Source organism: Rhinatrema bivittatum, chromosome 8 (assembly GCF_901001135.1).
Source record: "Rhinatrema bivittatum chromosome 8, aRhiBiv1.1, whole genome shotgun sequence".
Taxonomy (NCBI): Eukaryota; Metazoa; Chordata; class Amphibia; order Gymnophiona; family Rhinatrematidae; genus Rhinatrema; species Rhinatrema bivittatum.
This window is the reverse complement of record NC_042622.1, coordinates 11,903,169-11,915,547: the sequence shown is the minus strand read 5'-3', so window position 1 is coordinate 11,915,547 and position 12,379 is coordinate 11,903,169. Positions and strand designations below refer to the sequence as shown.

At 41.3% G+C, this 12,379-nt stretch overlaps 2 protein-coding genes across 4 annotated transcripts in view; one reads left to right on the top strand and one right to left on the bottom strand.

Moving 5' to 3' along the window:
- Positions 1-10,423, top strand: part of COL9A3 (collagen type IX alpha 3 chain) — a 103,238-nt gene extending 92,815 nt beyond the window's left edge. For both annotated transcript variants that reach the window (XM_029611944.1, XM_029611943.1), the window contains 3 exons: positions 4,764-4,946; positions 6,538-6,615; positions 9,498-10,423. In XM_029611944.1, the coding sequence (XP_029467804.1) occupies positions 4,764-4,946; positions 6,538-6,615; positions 9,498-9,682 (446 nt within the window). In that variant the 3' untranslated portion in view covers positions 9,683-10,423. The remainder of the gene's footprint in view (positions 1-4,763; positions 4,947-6,537; positions 6,616-9,497) is intronic.
- Positions 10,424-10,576: 153 nt separating this feature from the next.
- TCFL5 (transcription factor like 5) overlaps positions 10,577-12,379 on the bottom strand; it is a 240,670-nt gene continuing 238,867 nt past the window's right edge. The window contains exon 6 of one of the 2 annotated variants that reach the window (XM_029613695.1): positions 10,577-11,292. In XM_029613695.1, coding sequence (XP_029469555.1) covers positions 11,173-11,292 — 120 coding nt within the window. In that variant the 3' untranslated portion in view covers positions 10,577-11,172. Of the gene's footprint in view, positions 11,327-12,379 lie in introns of both variants that reach the window. The other variant, XM_029613696.1, reaches the window with a different exon arrangement.

The following is a 12,379-nucleotide window of genomic DNA, read 5'->3' as shown; positions in this document are numbered from 1 at the left end:
CATCCTGCTTGTCCTGTGAGAAAATTTTTGTCATGGGCATTTCATTTATATCTTCCTCATTAAAGATTGAAGCAAAGAATTAAGTCTCTCTGTCTTGGACTTGTCTTCCCTAAGTGCCCCTTTTACTCAATGATCATCTAGTGGTCCAAATGACTTCTTCACAAGCTGCTTTGAATGTACGTGAAAGCTTTTATTATGAGTTTTTGGTTCCATGACAAGCTTCTTTTCAAATTCTCTCTTTGCCTTTGTTATCAATGTTTTGTATCTAACTTGCTAGTGCTTATGCTGTTTTCTATTTTCTTCATTTGGATCCCTTGTCCACCTTTTAACCATGCCAGTAGTCATTTAGCCTTCTTTCCACCTTTTGTAATGTGTGGAATACATCTGGTCTGGGCTTCCAATATACTATAAACTCTTAACCTTGGTAGCTGCTCCTTTTATTTTTTTTCCTAACCATTTTTCTCATAGGTTCCCTTTTGTAAGTTAAATGCCATTGCAGTAGATGTCTTTAGCGCCCGTCCTCCAGTTATTAAGTCAAATTTGATATTATGCTCATTATTGCCAAGTAGCCCCAAAACAGTTGCGCCTTGCACCAGATCCTGTGTCCACTAAGGACCAAGGCTAAAATAGCTCCCTTCCTTCTTGGTTTTTGTACTAGCTGCTCCATGAAGCAGTCATTTATTTCATCTAGGAACTTCACCTTCTTAGCATGTACTGATGTGACATTTACTCAGCCAATATTGGGGTAATTAAAATCACCCATTATCACTTTGTTGCTAATTTTGTTAGCTTCCCTAATTTCTGTTAGCATTTCATTGACTGCTTGTTCATTCTGGCCAGGCAGACAGTAATATACCCCAAATGCTATTTTATCCCCCTTTCACATGTAATTTCTATTTAAAAGGATTCTACAGTTCATTTTGTTTCCTGCAGCACATTTATCCTATTTAACTCCATGCTCTCCACCATTGCAATATAACTTGTATCCTGGTATCAGTGTCCTATTGGTTATCCCCTTTTCACCAAGTCTCTGAGATGCCAATTATATCTACCTCTTAAACATGACTCTCTAATTTAGGTGGTTATTATGTTCAAACCGTTTATTATGAAAGCCAGTAAATTCAATAAAAATCTATGAACACAAAAAAACAATAAGCATGAGGGCCTAACTGCTAGCACGTTTGCTTCATTGTGCCGCCCTGACCACTCTCTCAGTAAAAAAAAACTGTGTGGTGGCAGTCTTGTATAGTAGAAAGATATGAGTTCTGACACGTTAACTTACAAAAAACCCCAGCCAATGTCAGTGTATGGTGGATCTGGGAAGAGAAAGGCTCTTAAACATCACTAGAGATGCATATTTAATTGAAATGAAGGCAGAATCTGAACAGCCATTGGTTCTGATTTAAAATTGGTACCAGTCTCAGGGCCAGCCTGGACCAAGTTGTTTTACAGCCATAAAACAACTTGGCACTAGCTAGTCCTGAGATTCACAAGTGGCAGTGGTTAGGGGGTCCTGGTAAGTAGGTGAGTTTAGTTTGTTTTTTTCAAATGAAATGTTTATTGCCATTTAGCTAACAACCTGAACAAAACATTAAACTAACTGAATTCAGAATACAAAACCAACACCCTGAAATTAAATAAAAAAAAAAAAAAGTTTTTTTTCCCGGCACATACCTAAAAATGACTAAACTTAGGATATTTTACACAGAAACATAGAAATGATGGCAGAAGACCAAATGGCCCATCCAGTCTGCCCAGCAAGCTTTCATACTTATTTTTCTCATACTTATCTGTTACTCTTGGCCCTTATTGGTAACTTTTTGGTTCCAATTTCCTCCCCCCCCTGCCATTGATGCAGAGAGCAGTGCTGGAGCCACAGCAAAGTAAAGTAACTAACTTAATTGGTTAGGGGTAGTAACCACCGCAATAAGCAAGCTACTCCCAAACTTATTTGTTTACGCAGTCTGTGCAATTCAGTCCTTGTTGGTTGTTGTCTGAATATAAATCATCTTTTCTTCATTCCCCTTGCTGTTGAAGCAGTGAGCTGCGCTGGATATGTAATCCAAGTGAAGTATCAGGCTTAATTGATTCGGGGTAGTAACCGCTGCAATAAGCAAGCTACTCCCACTCTTATTTGTTTACCTAGCCTGTGCAATTCAGTCCTTGTTGGTTGTTGTCTGAATGTTAACCTGAGAAAACTGGTTGGGTTGAAATCATAGCTGAGGTATATGTAAGCTTAAGTATTGTGCTATACACCCACAGAAAGAAAATATAGGGGTAGATTTTTAAAAAGAGCGCGATCGCATACTTTTGTTCGCGCAGCAGGCGCAAACAAAAGTACGCTGGATTTTATAAGATACGCGCATAGCCGCGCGTATCTTATAAAATCCTGGATCGGCGCACGCAAGGCTGCCGATTTTGGGCAGCCTGCGCGCGCCGAGCCGCGCAGCCTGCCTCCGTTCCCTCAGAGGCCGCTCCGAAATCGGAGCGGCCTCGGAGGGAACTTTCTTTCGCCCTCCCCTCACCTTCCCCTCCCTTCCCCTACCCTATCTTCCCCAGCCCTATCTAAACCCCCCCCTTACCTTTGTCCCTCGATTTACGCCTGCTAGAAGCAGATGTAAATCTACGCGCGCCAGCGGACTGCTGGCGCGCCGTCATCCGACCCGGGGGCTGGTCCGGAGGCCTCGACCACGCCCCTGGGCCGGTGCCACGCCCCGGTCCTGCCCCCAAAACGCCGCATCATTCGGCCACGCCCCTGACACGCCCCCTTAAAAAAAACCCTGGGACTTATGCACGCCGGGCGGATTTACGCGAGCAGGGCATTTAAAATCCGCCCGATAGGGTTTAGCTTGAAAGTTGTTTTCTCCTTCAGAGAGTACATAGTACTCTATTTTAATGCTATTTTTAAAATTTATTATTTATTTATTTATTTATTTAAAGTTTTTTGTATACCGAAATTCGTTAAGAAAACATCACATCGGTTTCCATCGAACAAAAAATTAGCCAACAGGCCTTCACAATGAAACTGATACTGTAACAGGGGGTGGGGGGGGAGGAGTTGGAGAGACCTGGAGGTTTACAGTGCAATCATTAGATGCAATGCATAGTTAAATAGGGGTAGGAGAAACTGGGTATATTTACAGTACAATTATTAAATGCAATATATAGTTAAATACAAAAAGTTTCAGTTATATACATATGTGTGGGGGGGGGAGAAGGGAGGCGGGGGATGAGGGAGGAGAAGGTGGAAGGGGCGAGGAGAGGGGTGGCAATAGAGAAAGGGGGCTCATGTGTAGGTTCGGGTGAACAGCCATGTTTTGAGGTTTTGTCTGAATTTCTTGGTGCATGTCTCAAGGCGTAGCTGGGTGGGCATTGAGTTCCATAAGGAGGGTCCAGCAAGGGAGAGGGCACGTTGTCTGGTAGCTGTTAGATGGAAGAGTTTGGGGGAGGGTGTTTGAATGGTTGCTGTGTAGGGCGTTCTAGTGGGTCTGGATGAGGAGCAGATGTGTAGAAAGTCTGAGAACCAGTGCATGTCTGGGTGGTGGATAGCTTTGTGTATAAGGGTAAGAGTTTTAAATTGAATTCTGGCTGTGATAGGAAGCCAATGGAGTTGTTTGAGGATAGGTGTGATGTGCTCTTTTCTGCGAGTGCCTGTTAGTATTCGTGCGGCTGAGTTTTGTAGCAGTTGCAAGGGAGCAAGGCTGTTCTTCGGGAGACCTAGGAGAATCGCGTTTGAGTAGTCTATTTTCGATAAGATAAGGGCTTGTAGGACTGTTCTGAAGTCGCTGAGGTGCAGGATAGGTTTAAGTTTTTTGAGGGTGTGTAACTTATGGTAGCAGTCCTTGATCGTGGAGGAGATGAATTTTTGTAGGCTAAAATGAGGGTCGAGTATGACACCTAGGTCTCTTACTGTATGTGAAAATATTGAGGGGGCGGTGGGAGAACTGGCTGTAGGGTTGAGTAGGGGATTGATGTCTTGAGGTGTAATGATCATAAGTTCAGTTTTGTTGGCATTTAGGGCTAGGTTGAGTTGGGTAAGTAGACTGTTGATGGAAGAGAGGGCACTTTCCCATCTTTTTAGGGCGTTGGAAATGGAGTCAGTAATGGGTATGAGAACTTGCACATCGTCTGCGTAGACAAAGTGTGGGAGATCAAGATTTGAGAGTAGGAGGCAGAGAGGGAGGAGGTATATATTAAAGAGTGTAGATGATAGGGAGGAGCCTTGGGGGACGCCCCTTGTGATATTGATGGGCTCGGATTCGTGATTTTCAATTTTTACCTTGAAGTATCTGTCACTGATGTAAGATTTGAACCAGCGAAGTGGGGTCCCAGAGATGCCGATATCAGCTAGCCTGTCGAGTAATATCAAATGGTTGATAGTATCGAAGGCTGCGGAGATGTCTAATAAGGCTAGAATGAAGGTATGACCTTTGTTAAAGCCTCTGATGACTTTATATAACTTTATGTAACAATGCACCTTGGGTTGACATGTCTTAAGAACATGCCATACTGGGTCAGACCAAGGGTACATCAAGCCCAGCATCCTGTTTCCAACAGTGGCCAGACCAGAAGAAGTAAATGTCCTGTATCTCAGTACCTATTACAAATGTGAAAATCCTACAGTTTCAGGGTCTTATGCACATAGCTCTGAAATCATCCAATTGGTTAATGCCTTTATCACACTTTATAAATGTTTAAAATTATTGGTATTACTGAAGAACAAAACATTTTAAATGAGTGGTTGCTTTTTTTTTTTTTTTAAGATCAAATTGCACAGTTGGCTGCAAACTTGAGGAGGCCTTTGGCTCCTGGGCTGGTTGGGCGCCCTGGTGCCACTGGTCTACCGGGAGCTCCTGGCGCATCAGGAAAAATTGGTTATCCTGGTGCTAGTGGGCCACCAGGATACAGAGGACCAACAGGAGAGCTGGGAGACCCAGGTCCCAGGGGTAAGTAGCAGATACTTGATTTTAATAATGTAATTAAATTAATTTTTTTTCTCCCTCCAAGAAATTAGTTGTCTGTATATCTAAACAGAAAAAGCACAATTTTAAATGGTACTTACCTGGCTAGATTATCCTAGCTGAATTGTTTTCCTCCCCAGAGCAGTTAAAAAGCACATGCAGGTTTACATAATAAGCAAACTTTTAGCCAGCATTAAAAAAAGGTATGCCCAGGGAAATAAATAGTTTATGTATGTTTGCATTTTCAAATGTATGCCTACCAATTTACCCCAGACCAGCTGCTTGTAGAAACAGCAGATCCAAAGTATGTGGCTGACTTCTGTGTGTGCATTTATACCTGATTTTCAAAGGCAAACTACCTGGGTACCTTTGAAAAATAGTGACTGCACAGATTTCTGAAAATTGCCTACTAGATGAACAGTCTTCAGGTTCTGCAATCACAATTCACCGAAGTACTCTTAAAAACATTTTTCTTATATGTAATAACTTGCTTTGTGAGCTAAACCTTTGTAGCACTCTAGTGATGAACTTTACATTACACTGTTTTAGTTTGGCTTGCCTTTAGTCTGGAAACATTGGGGTATTCCCGATCCTCCTGCAGGTAGAAGACAATATAATCTCACATCTCTTGACATTTCCAGGAATGGCACCATGTCACATGGTGCTTGCTTCCTTATAATCTCTTCTAGACAAGATACTTCCACAGTAGCACACTAAAACCTGAGCCAAATACCATGAATAGCAAGAAAAATGTACATGCAGGGTTGTAGATTGGTGGGGATAACCAACACAACAGGAATTGAAAGGTAAGATAAAAGTCCTTTTTGCAAACCAGTCTGGAACCGTGGTACTTACCAAATCGGCCCTTTATCAATGGGGAAACAGAGCTGCTTGAATCACCTGTCATTGAAATACTGCCATCAGTCAAATCTCCTTGACCCTCCAGACAGGTTTCTAAAAGGTTTGAAGAGAACCCCAGGCTGTCATTCTCTTTACCTGCTTTGGTATGTTGCTATGTGAATTTTAATGCCTTTTGTTTTAATTATGTATTAACTGCCTACGATGGTTGGCCTTAAGTGGTATATAAGAAATTTTAATAAATAAATGATGAAATAGTGAATTTGGGCCTTCTTTACAAAAAGATAGCCAGTCTCCAACAGTTTCTAGTACTACTTACAGTATAGCCTTCTGCAAGTCGCAGTCTCTAATCACTTTAGAGATGGGCAGCTGGGAGCTGGTAATCCCTTTATACCCACAGCAAAATGCACCAACAGAGAATTACAAAAGATGTCGGTGCTATCCAAGTAATATTTAAGTGTGTCGTTCCACATCCAGCTCTTGCATCTTTCGGATGGGAAGGACAATAATGTCCCTATAGGCTTGCAAGTGAATTTTCAAAGGAAAACAGGGGGATTTTTGTACCATGCACTTTTTTTTTTTTAATCTACAGCTGAATAAATGCAAAGTAGATGCTGGAAAGTGCTCATAGTGATTTGGTAGACTTATGATAAAATATTTTAATAGTGACATGCTCAGAAAAAGAAAAGGTTTGATGCCAAAGCCTAATTTCTTACAGGTGATCAGGGTGCGAAGGGAGACAAAGGGTCTGCTGGCAGAGGTATAGATGGGCCTGATGGAGATCAAGGAGTTCCAGGTATGTTGATGTCACTATGGAATACAAAGCAAGGTACCCTGTAGCTAATGAGTTGCGCTGTGGCAGTGCATTACCTCTGGCACTTATTTTAAAAATGGTCTTGCATTAGATCTTACTCAAAAAAAGGATTTTGGGCTACAAATGGGGCAATGAAAAAAAAATTGTGTCTATAGTAATAGTTTTAAAAATATATGGGTAGATTTTAAAAAGGTGTGCGCGCTACCTGGCGCGCGCACATGTACACCCAATTTTATAACATGTGCGCGCAGGCATGTGCATGTTATAAAAGCTGGGGTCGGCGTGCGCAAGGGGATGCACAATTGTGCACGCCGAGCCGAACTGCCTTCCTCTGTTCCTTCTCAGGCTGCTCCGAAATTGGAGCGGGCTGGAAGGGAACTTCCCTTCCCCCCCCCCAGCCCTACTCTAACCCTTTTGCGCCTGCTGGCACGCAATGGCCGCTCTGTTGGAGGCCTATGGCCCCACCCTACCCCCAGACTGCCCCTTTTGTAAAGCCCCGGGATTTACATGTGTCCCGGGGCTCTATGCGCGTCGCCGGGCCTTTCTAATTTAGGCCCGGCGCACGTAACCCTTTTAAAATCTGGCCCATAGCCATTAAAGAATTAACAATTCTTATTAACCCATTATGTTGTAGTGTCCTAAAAATCTGGGATATAATGGGTTAATCATTTACAAGAGTTAAAAGTAACTTAAGACAAACCCAGGAGTTTTGAATTTGCCACCCCTCTTAGCAGTTAAAGGTGAACTGTATAATGAATTACCCAGTTAAATATAAAAGGAGGCAGCATAGAGGCATTCCTTAAGTTTATCTGGCTAGAGCTGATATTCAGTGCTTATCGAGCTAAGACTGGTTGGAGAAATCACTGGCCTAAAGTGCATAAAATCCAGCAGGTAACCCCTCCCCCCAATTGAATGTTGTTCGTATTTTAAGAAGTTTAATGCAGAATCCTTGTTCTTTCTGGCTAAAAGATTTAAGAAAATATATGGGGCTGGCACTCCATCTGATGTTACACAAAAAGCTTCTGCTCTAATCACCTTGCCCAGATATTTAATTAAAAACTTCCATTTCCAGACCTCCTCCTGACCCACTCAGAACCCATTCCACACACCTCTGGGGGGAGTTGTAGGCCAGTGTCCTTCTGGTAGCATCCAGCATTACTTGGAACCATGGTCTTCTTTTCCCAAATATCTGAGTGTAGTGTGGAGGGGCAGGATCAGCAGCGGATTCCCGATGCAGACCAGCCCGGTGATTCGCAGCCCAGGAAATACCACGTGGTCTGCCGAGCGCGGCCCTGTTCAATCCCCCGATAGTCCAATCTGCCTCTGGGCAGGATTAGAAGTATGTGTGTTGGGGAAGAGAGATAGCAGGGCAGAAGCTTTTTATGTAACATCAGATCTTTTGACCGGAAAGGAGGAGCGCTGCCCAGGATGGGGTGGGGGAGGGGTCTTTCAGACCCAACCCCTACATTAACTAAGATATAAGCAATACCGTTTAAGCTGTTAAGTGGCAAAATTGCCCAGCTAATTTTTCTTGCATAACTTTAGCTGAATATATTGAGAAGGCAAATTCCACTGAATATCAGTTAACACAACTTTCCTGTTTGCAAGCTCACTTAATACAGACTTCCCAATGAAAACAGACTGCGGTAAGACTCCTTGTGGCACTGTGATTACCGATAAATAGCACTGTCTGAAACTTGTCCACCTTTAATTATGGCTAAAAATGTGCAGGGTTCCTCATTGTGCATACTCCGATGCATTCAGGTCACGTAGATTACATTTTCAAATCTGCGTGTAATGCAGTGAAAAAGCAGGCGTAAATGCACATTCTTTCACTTTGAAAAATGCTGCAGAGTTCACCAGTGTAGATGGTTTGAAGATATCCCCCAGACATGTAATGGAAATCTAATGCTTTCAAGGGGTAAGTGCTGTCATATCTAGCACCACTAACCCCGAGCACATATCAGGGCAAAGCTTCAGCATGCAGTTTGCTACAGCTGTATAAATGCACGTTCAGTACAAAATTAATTGTAAGCCCTGTGGGGATGGGAAATACCTACAGTATCTGAATGTAAACCACTTTGATGTATGCTTTGAAATACCGAGAAGCGGAATATAAAAATATAAAATACATAAAATTTAGGTCTGGATTTTCTAAGGTCGCAGACCTTAGAGAATCCCGCGGTAATGGGGGTGAAGCGGGGGGCGGCCTGCGAAAACCGGCAGTGATCGCTCCACAGTGGAGTTATCGCTGCTGGCTTTCGCACTCAATAGCGCCACCGTGAAAGGTGGTGCTATTTGGCACGCTACTGGCAGCGATAAGGTGTCCTACCTTTTTTGGGGGATTTAATATGTAAAGATGTTATTTCTATCTTTTTCAGTAATATTCTTTTCAATGTAATTTTAATTGAAACTTCAATACAAATAAAATAAAAAAAAAAAAAAGATGTTCTACCTTTTCACCGTCAGCGAAGTCATCGCGGAGTCCGCCCCGATGCCGCCCCAACTCCTCCCCTTTCGGTGCGGACTCCCTTTAGAAACTGACCCCCTTAGTGACTCAGGTAATGCATGTGGAAAACCATTTTCCCTGGATAAATTCAGCAGCTGAAAATTGCCGTCCCATCTACAGGTAACTTTTACCCACACCACAAGGGATGAGGGTGATCTGGCAAGCAACGTACAGAAATTCTTGAAATTCCTCAGCATGGTTGACTGTGTCAATGCAGTCCATACTTGCTGTGATACCAAGCCCCTGAATTTTCAAAAGGAAACTCTATAGGAAGTGTCCCTCTGAAAATTTGCTGCGGGGACTTTAAAAAGTCATGATGTTCACTATGGTGTTAAAACTCCCTTTCTTTTCTCAGGCCTGCAGGGCGTAGCTGGTGCAAGCAGGGATGGACGGGACGGTACTCAGGGTGAGCCCGGTTTCCCAGGCGATCCTGGCACACCAGGGTCAGTTGGTGCTCAGGGAACCCCAGGAATTTGTGATACATCTGCCTGCCAAGGAGCTGCTGCAGCTATAAAATCTGGCCATTCCAAAAAATCATAAAACGTAACAAGAGGGAAAAGCAGAGACGTGACTGAACATCCAACTAAATCCCATGTGTATCTGTATAGCTTGAATGTTTTTATTAATGTGGACAAATGTTCCCTTTTATTTAAAAAAAAAATATATAAAAAATGGAGATTTTAAAGACAAACTATGAAACAAAAAGCAGCAGAGTAACAAAATGTAAGCCCTAGTCCACCCCAGCTTTGTAAATAACTTCAAATATTTTCCCTCAAAATACCATCCAGAAGGTGGTGCATGTAGCAGAGCACAGGCCTTTGACTGTGCTGCTCACTGCTCCACCTGTTACTGCACATGAATTTACAGGCTGTACATTACATGTTTGCCATTTACTAGACTTCCTGCACTCTAATTCTGCAGGAGTTGGAATGTGTATATATAAATCAAGGAATATACTGAGGATAGTTTTTATATATTTCCATGTTACAGTAACCAAATTTTAGTAAGTTTCTACCATCTAAGATACTTGCACAAAGTTTCTGAAAGAAAGCAGGTATGTCCTGTGAAACTTCAGTCAAACAATGGATGTTTGTATAAGGGATGGTGATTCATAACCATCATTCTATTTTAACCTGCTGAATATTTTTTTTTTACATTTGCTTTATGGAAAAAAAAATTGATGAGAACTTGTGAATATTCTTGATTTGAAAATATTTATTTTGGGGGTGACTGTATGTATAATAAACCTGTTATGTTTTAGTAAATCAATAAAGACACTTTCAAAACACCAAACAATTTCGCTTTGTTCCAGAATGTGCTGTTTTTTGATAAGTGACATTTCATTCTAATTAAAAATATTACTTTGTAATTAAATCTTTCATTTATACAGCTTCACACAACAGCCATAAATGAATCTCAAACAGTATGTGGGGGGAAAAAAAAAGTTTTATTTAAAATAGTCTATTTTAAAAACAATGCCAACAGCACTGTATGTATGAGTTGTGCTAGTATATGCATTACACTACATATGGCAAATTGTAACTATAAATACATAAAATACAGTGAAATAACAGCTAACCATGTATGATCTACTTATTGTACATCCAAAAATAAAATTTAACACTCACATTATAAGGGTATATTTTAGATCTAATTGAAATTAACAGCACTAGTAATCTGCACAGGTCATATTGATGCTATCTCTGTTTACAATAAATAAGAAATTATATAATGTTAAGAAACCTGATGGAATTTTGGTAGCTAACGGGAAAATAGCTGAGCTGGGTAGCTGCCAACACATTTTCCTATTGCCTCTGTTCCCTCTCAAAAAAAAAAAAAAATAGCCAGGGTATTAAAAAAATAAATATTTTGTTAGTTCATTTCTTTTCTCCCTTCAGAATAAAAATTCTATTTAATATTATTCTGTAAATTTGTATATGTCAGCATCTGATTCCCCAATGACTTATCAGTTATCGGTTGTAAATTAGACATTGATATGGAGATTCTGCAAGTCCTAGAATATACTGCCATCACTTCTTCTCCATCGCCAAGCTGCTCTGCATATTTTCCTGCACTGGACAGGTCACGGAATCAGATCGTGAGACTTTTAATCGTCTGCCTGTTTTCCCACAGAATACACTTTCAAATTCCTGAAGTCCAAAACACACAACAGTCACTTGTACCCTGTTAAAACATTTTTTTTAAAATAATTTACTGCTGAAGTACTGAGTGAATTAAACTCTTCAGAATGTTAAGTGGCGCAAAGGCGTTCTCTGTGAACTTAATTTTTTCCTTGATATAATATGAGGGTCACAAGGAGATGAATAATAACCAAAGCACATTTTATTTATTTAAACATATATAAACTGGTGTATGCACAGTTTGATGTGGTATACAAATAAAAACACTCATAAGAAAGCATAACAGAAATCAACACATCAGAATCTGTACGAACAGATGAAAAGAAAACAATTGCTGTACTATCAAAATTTGTGCTATTAAATTTCTGGCATCCAGAAGTTAAGACCTGTATGTAACGCCAGCTACAAAAACTGTAATACTGTCAGTTCTTGAGCTACTTTTCAAACCTGAGTTGACAATGACTTTTACCCTGCTGCACAAAAGCCCAGTTCAACAGAAAAGCCTTCAGATTTATTTTGAAGGTTGACTAATAGACTTCTGCCCTTGGAATCAAATTCCCCACTAACAGAGCTGCTATAGAAAAGGACCTTTCCCTGGTTTCTTTCCACTTAGGGTGGCCAATTTTTCCATGGACTGTATCTGGACGCTGCACTAAACGTCATGCTTTGGGAGGGGAGGCGGAGATGGGGGAAGGTTACAGACTACTGTCAGTTGTCGATCCTCTCATTACTTGGCTTTCAAGCACCCCCCTCAATATACTTTGTTTTATAATGAGAAATTACTACTTACCTGATAATTTCTTTTTCTTTAAGACAGACAGATTAATTCAGAACCGGTGAGATATACACCTCTACCAGTAGATGGAGACGGAGCAAACTGACATCACAATATGTCAAAACCACATGTGCAAAGGCTGCGTCCTCCAAGGCCTGCACATCCAAGTGATAATATCTGGAAAAGGTGTATAAGGAGGACCATGTTCCAGCTCGGCAAACGTCAACGGGAGACAACAATCTAACCTATTCCCATGACACTGCCTGAACCCTAGTGGAATGAACCCTGAGTAGGCAATGGCTTTTCAGCTGCCACATATGC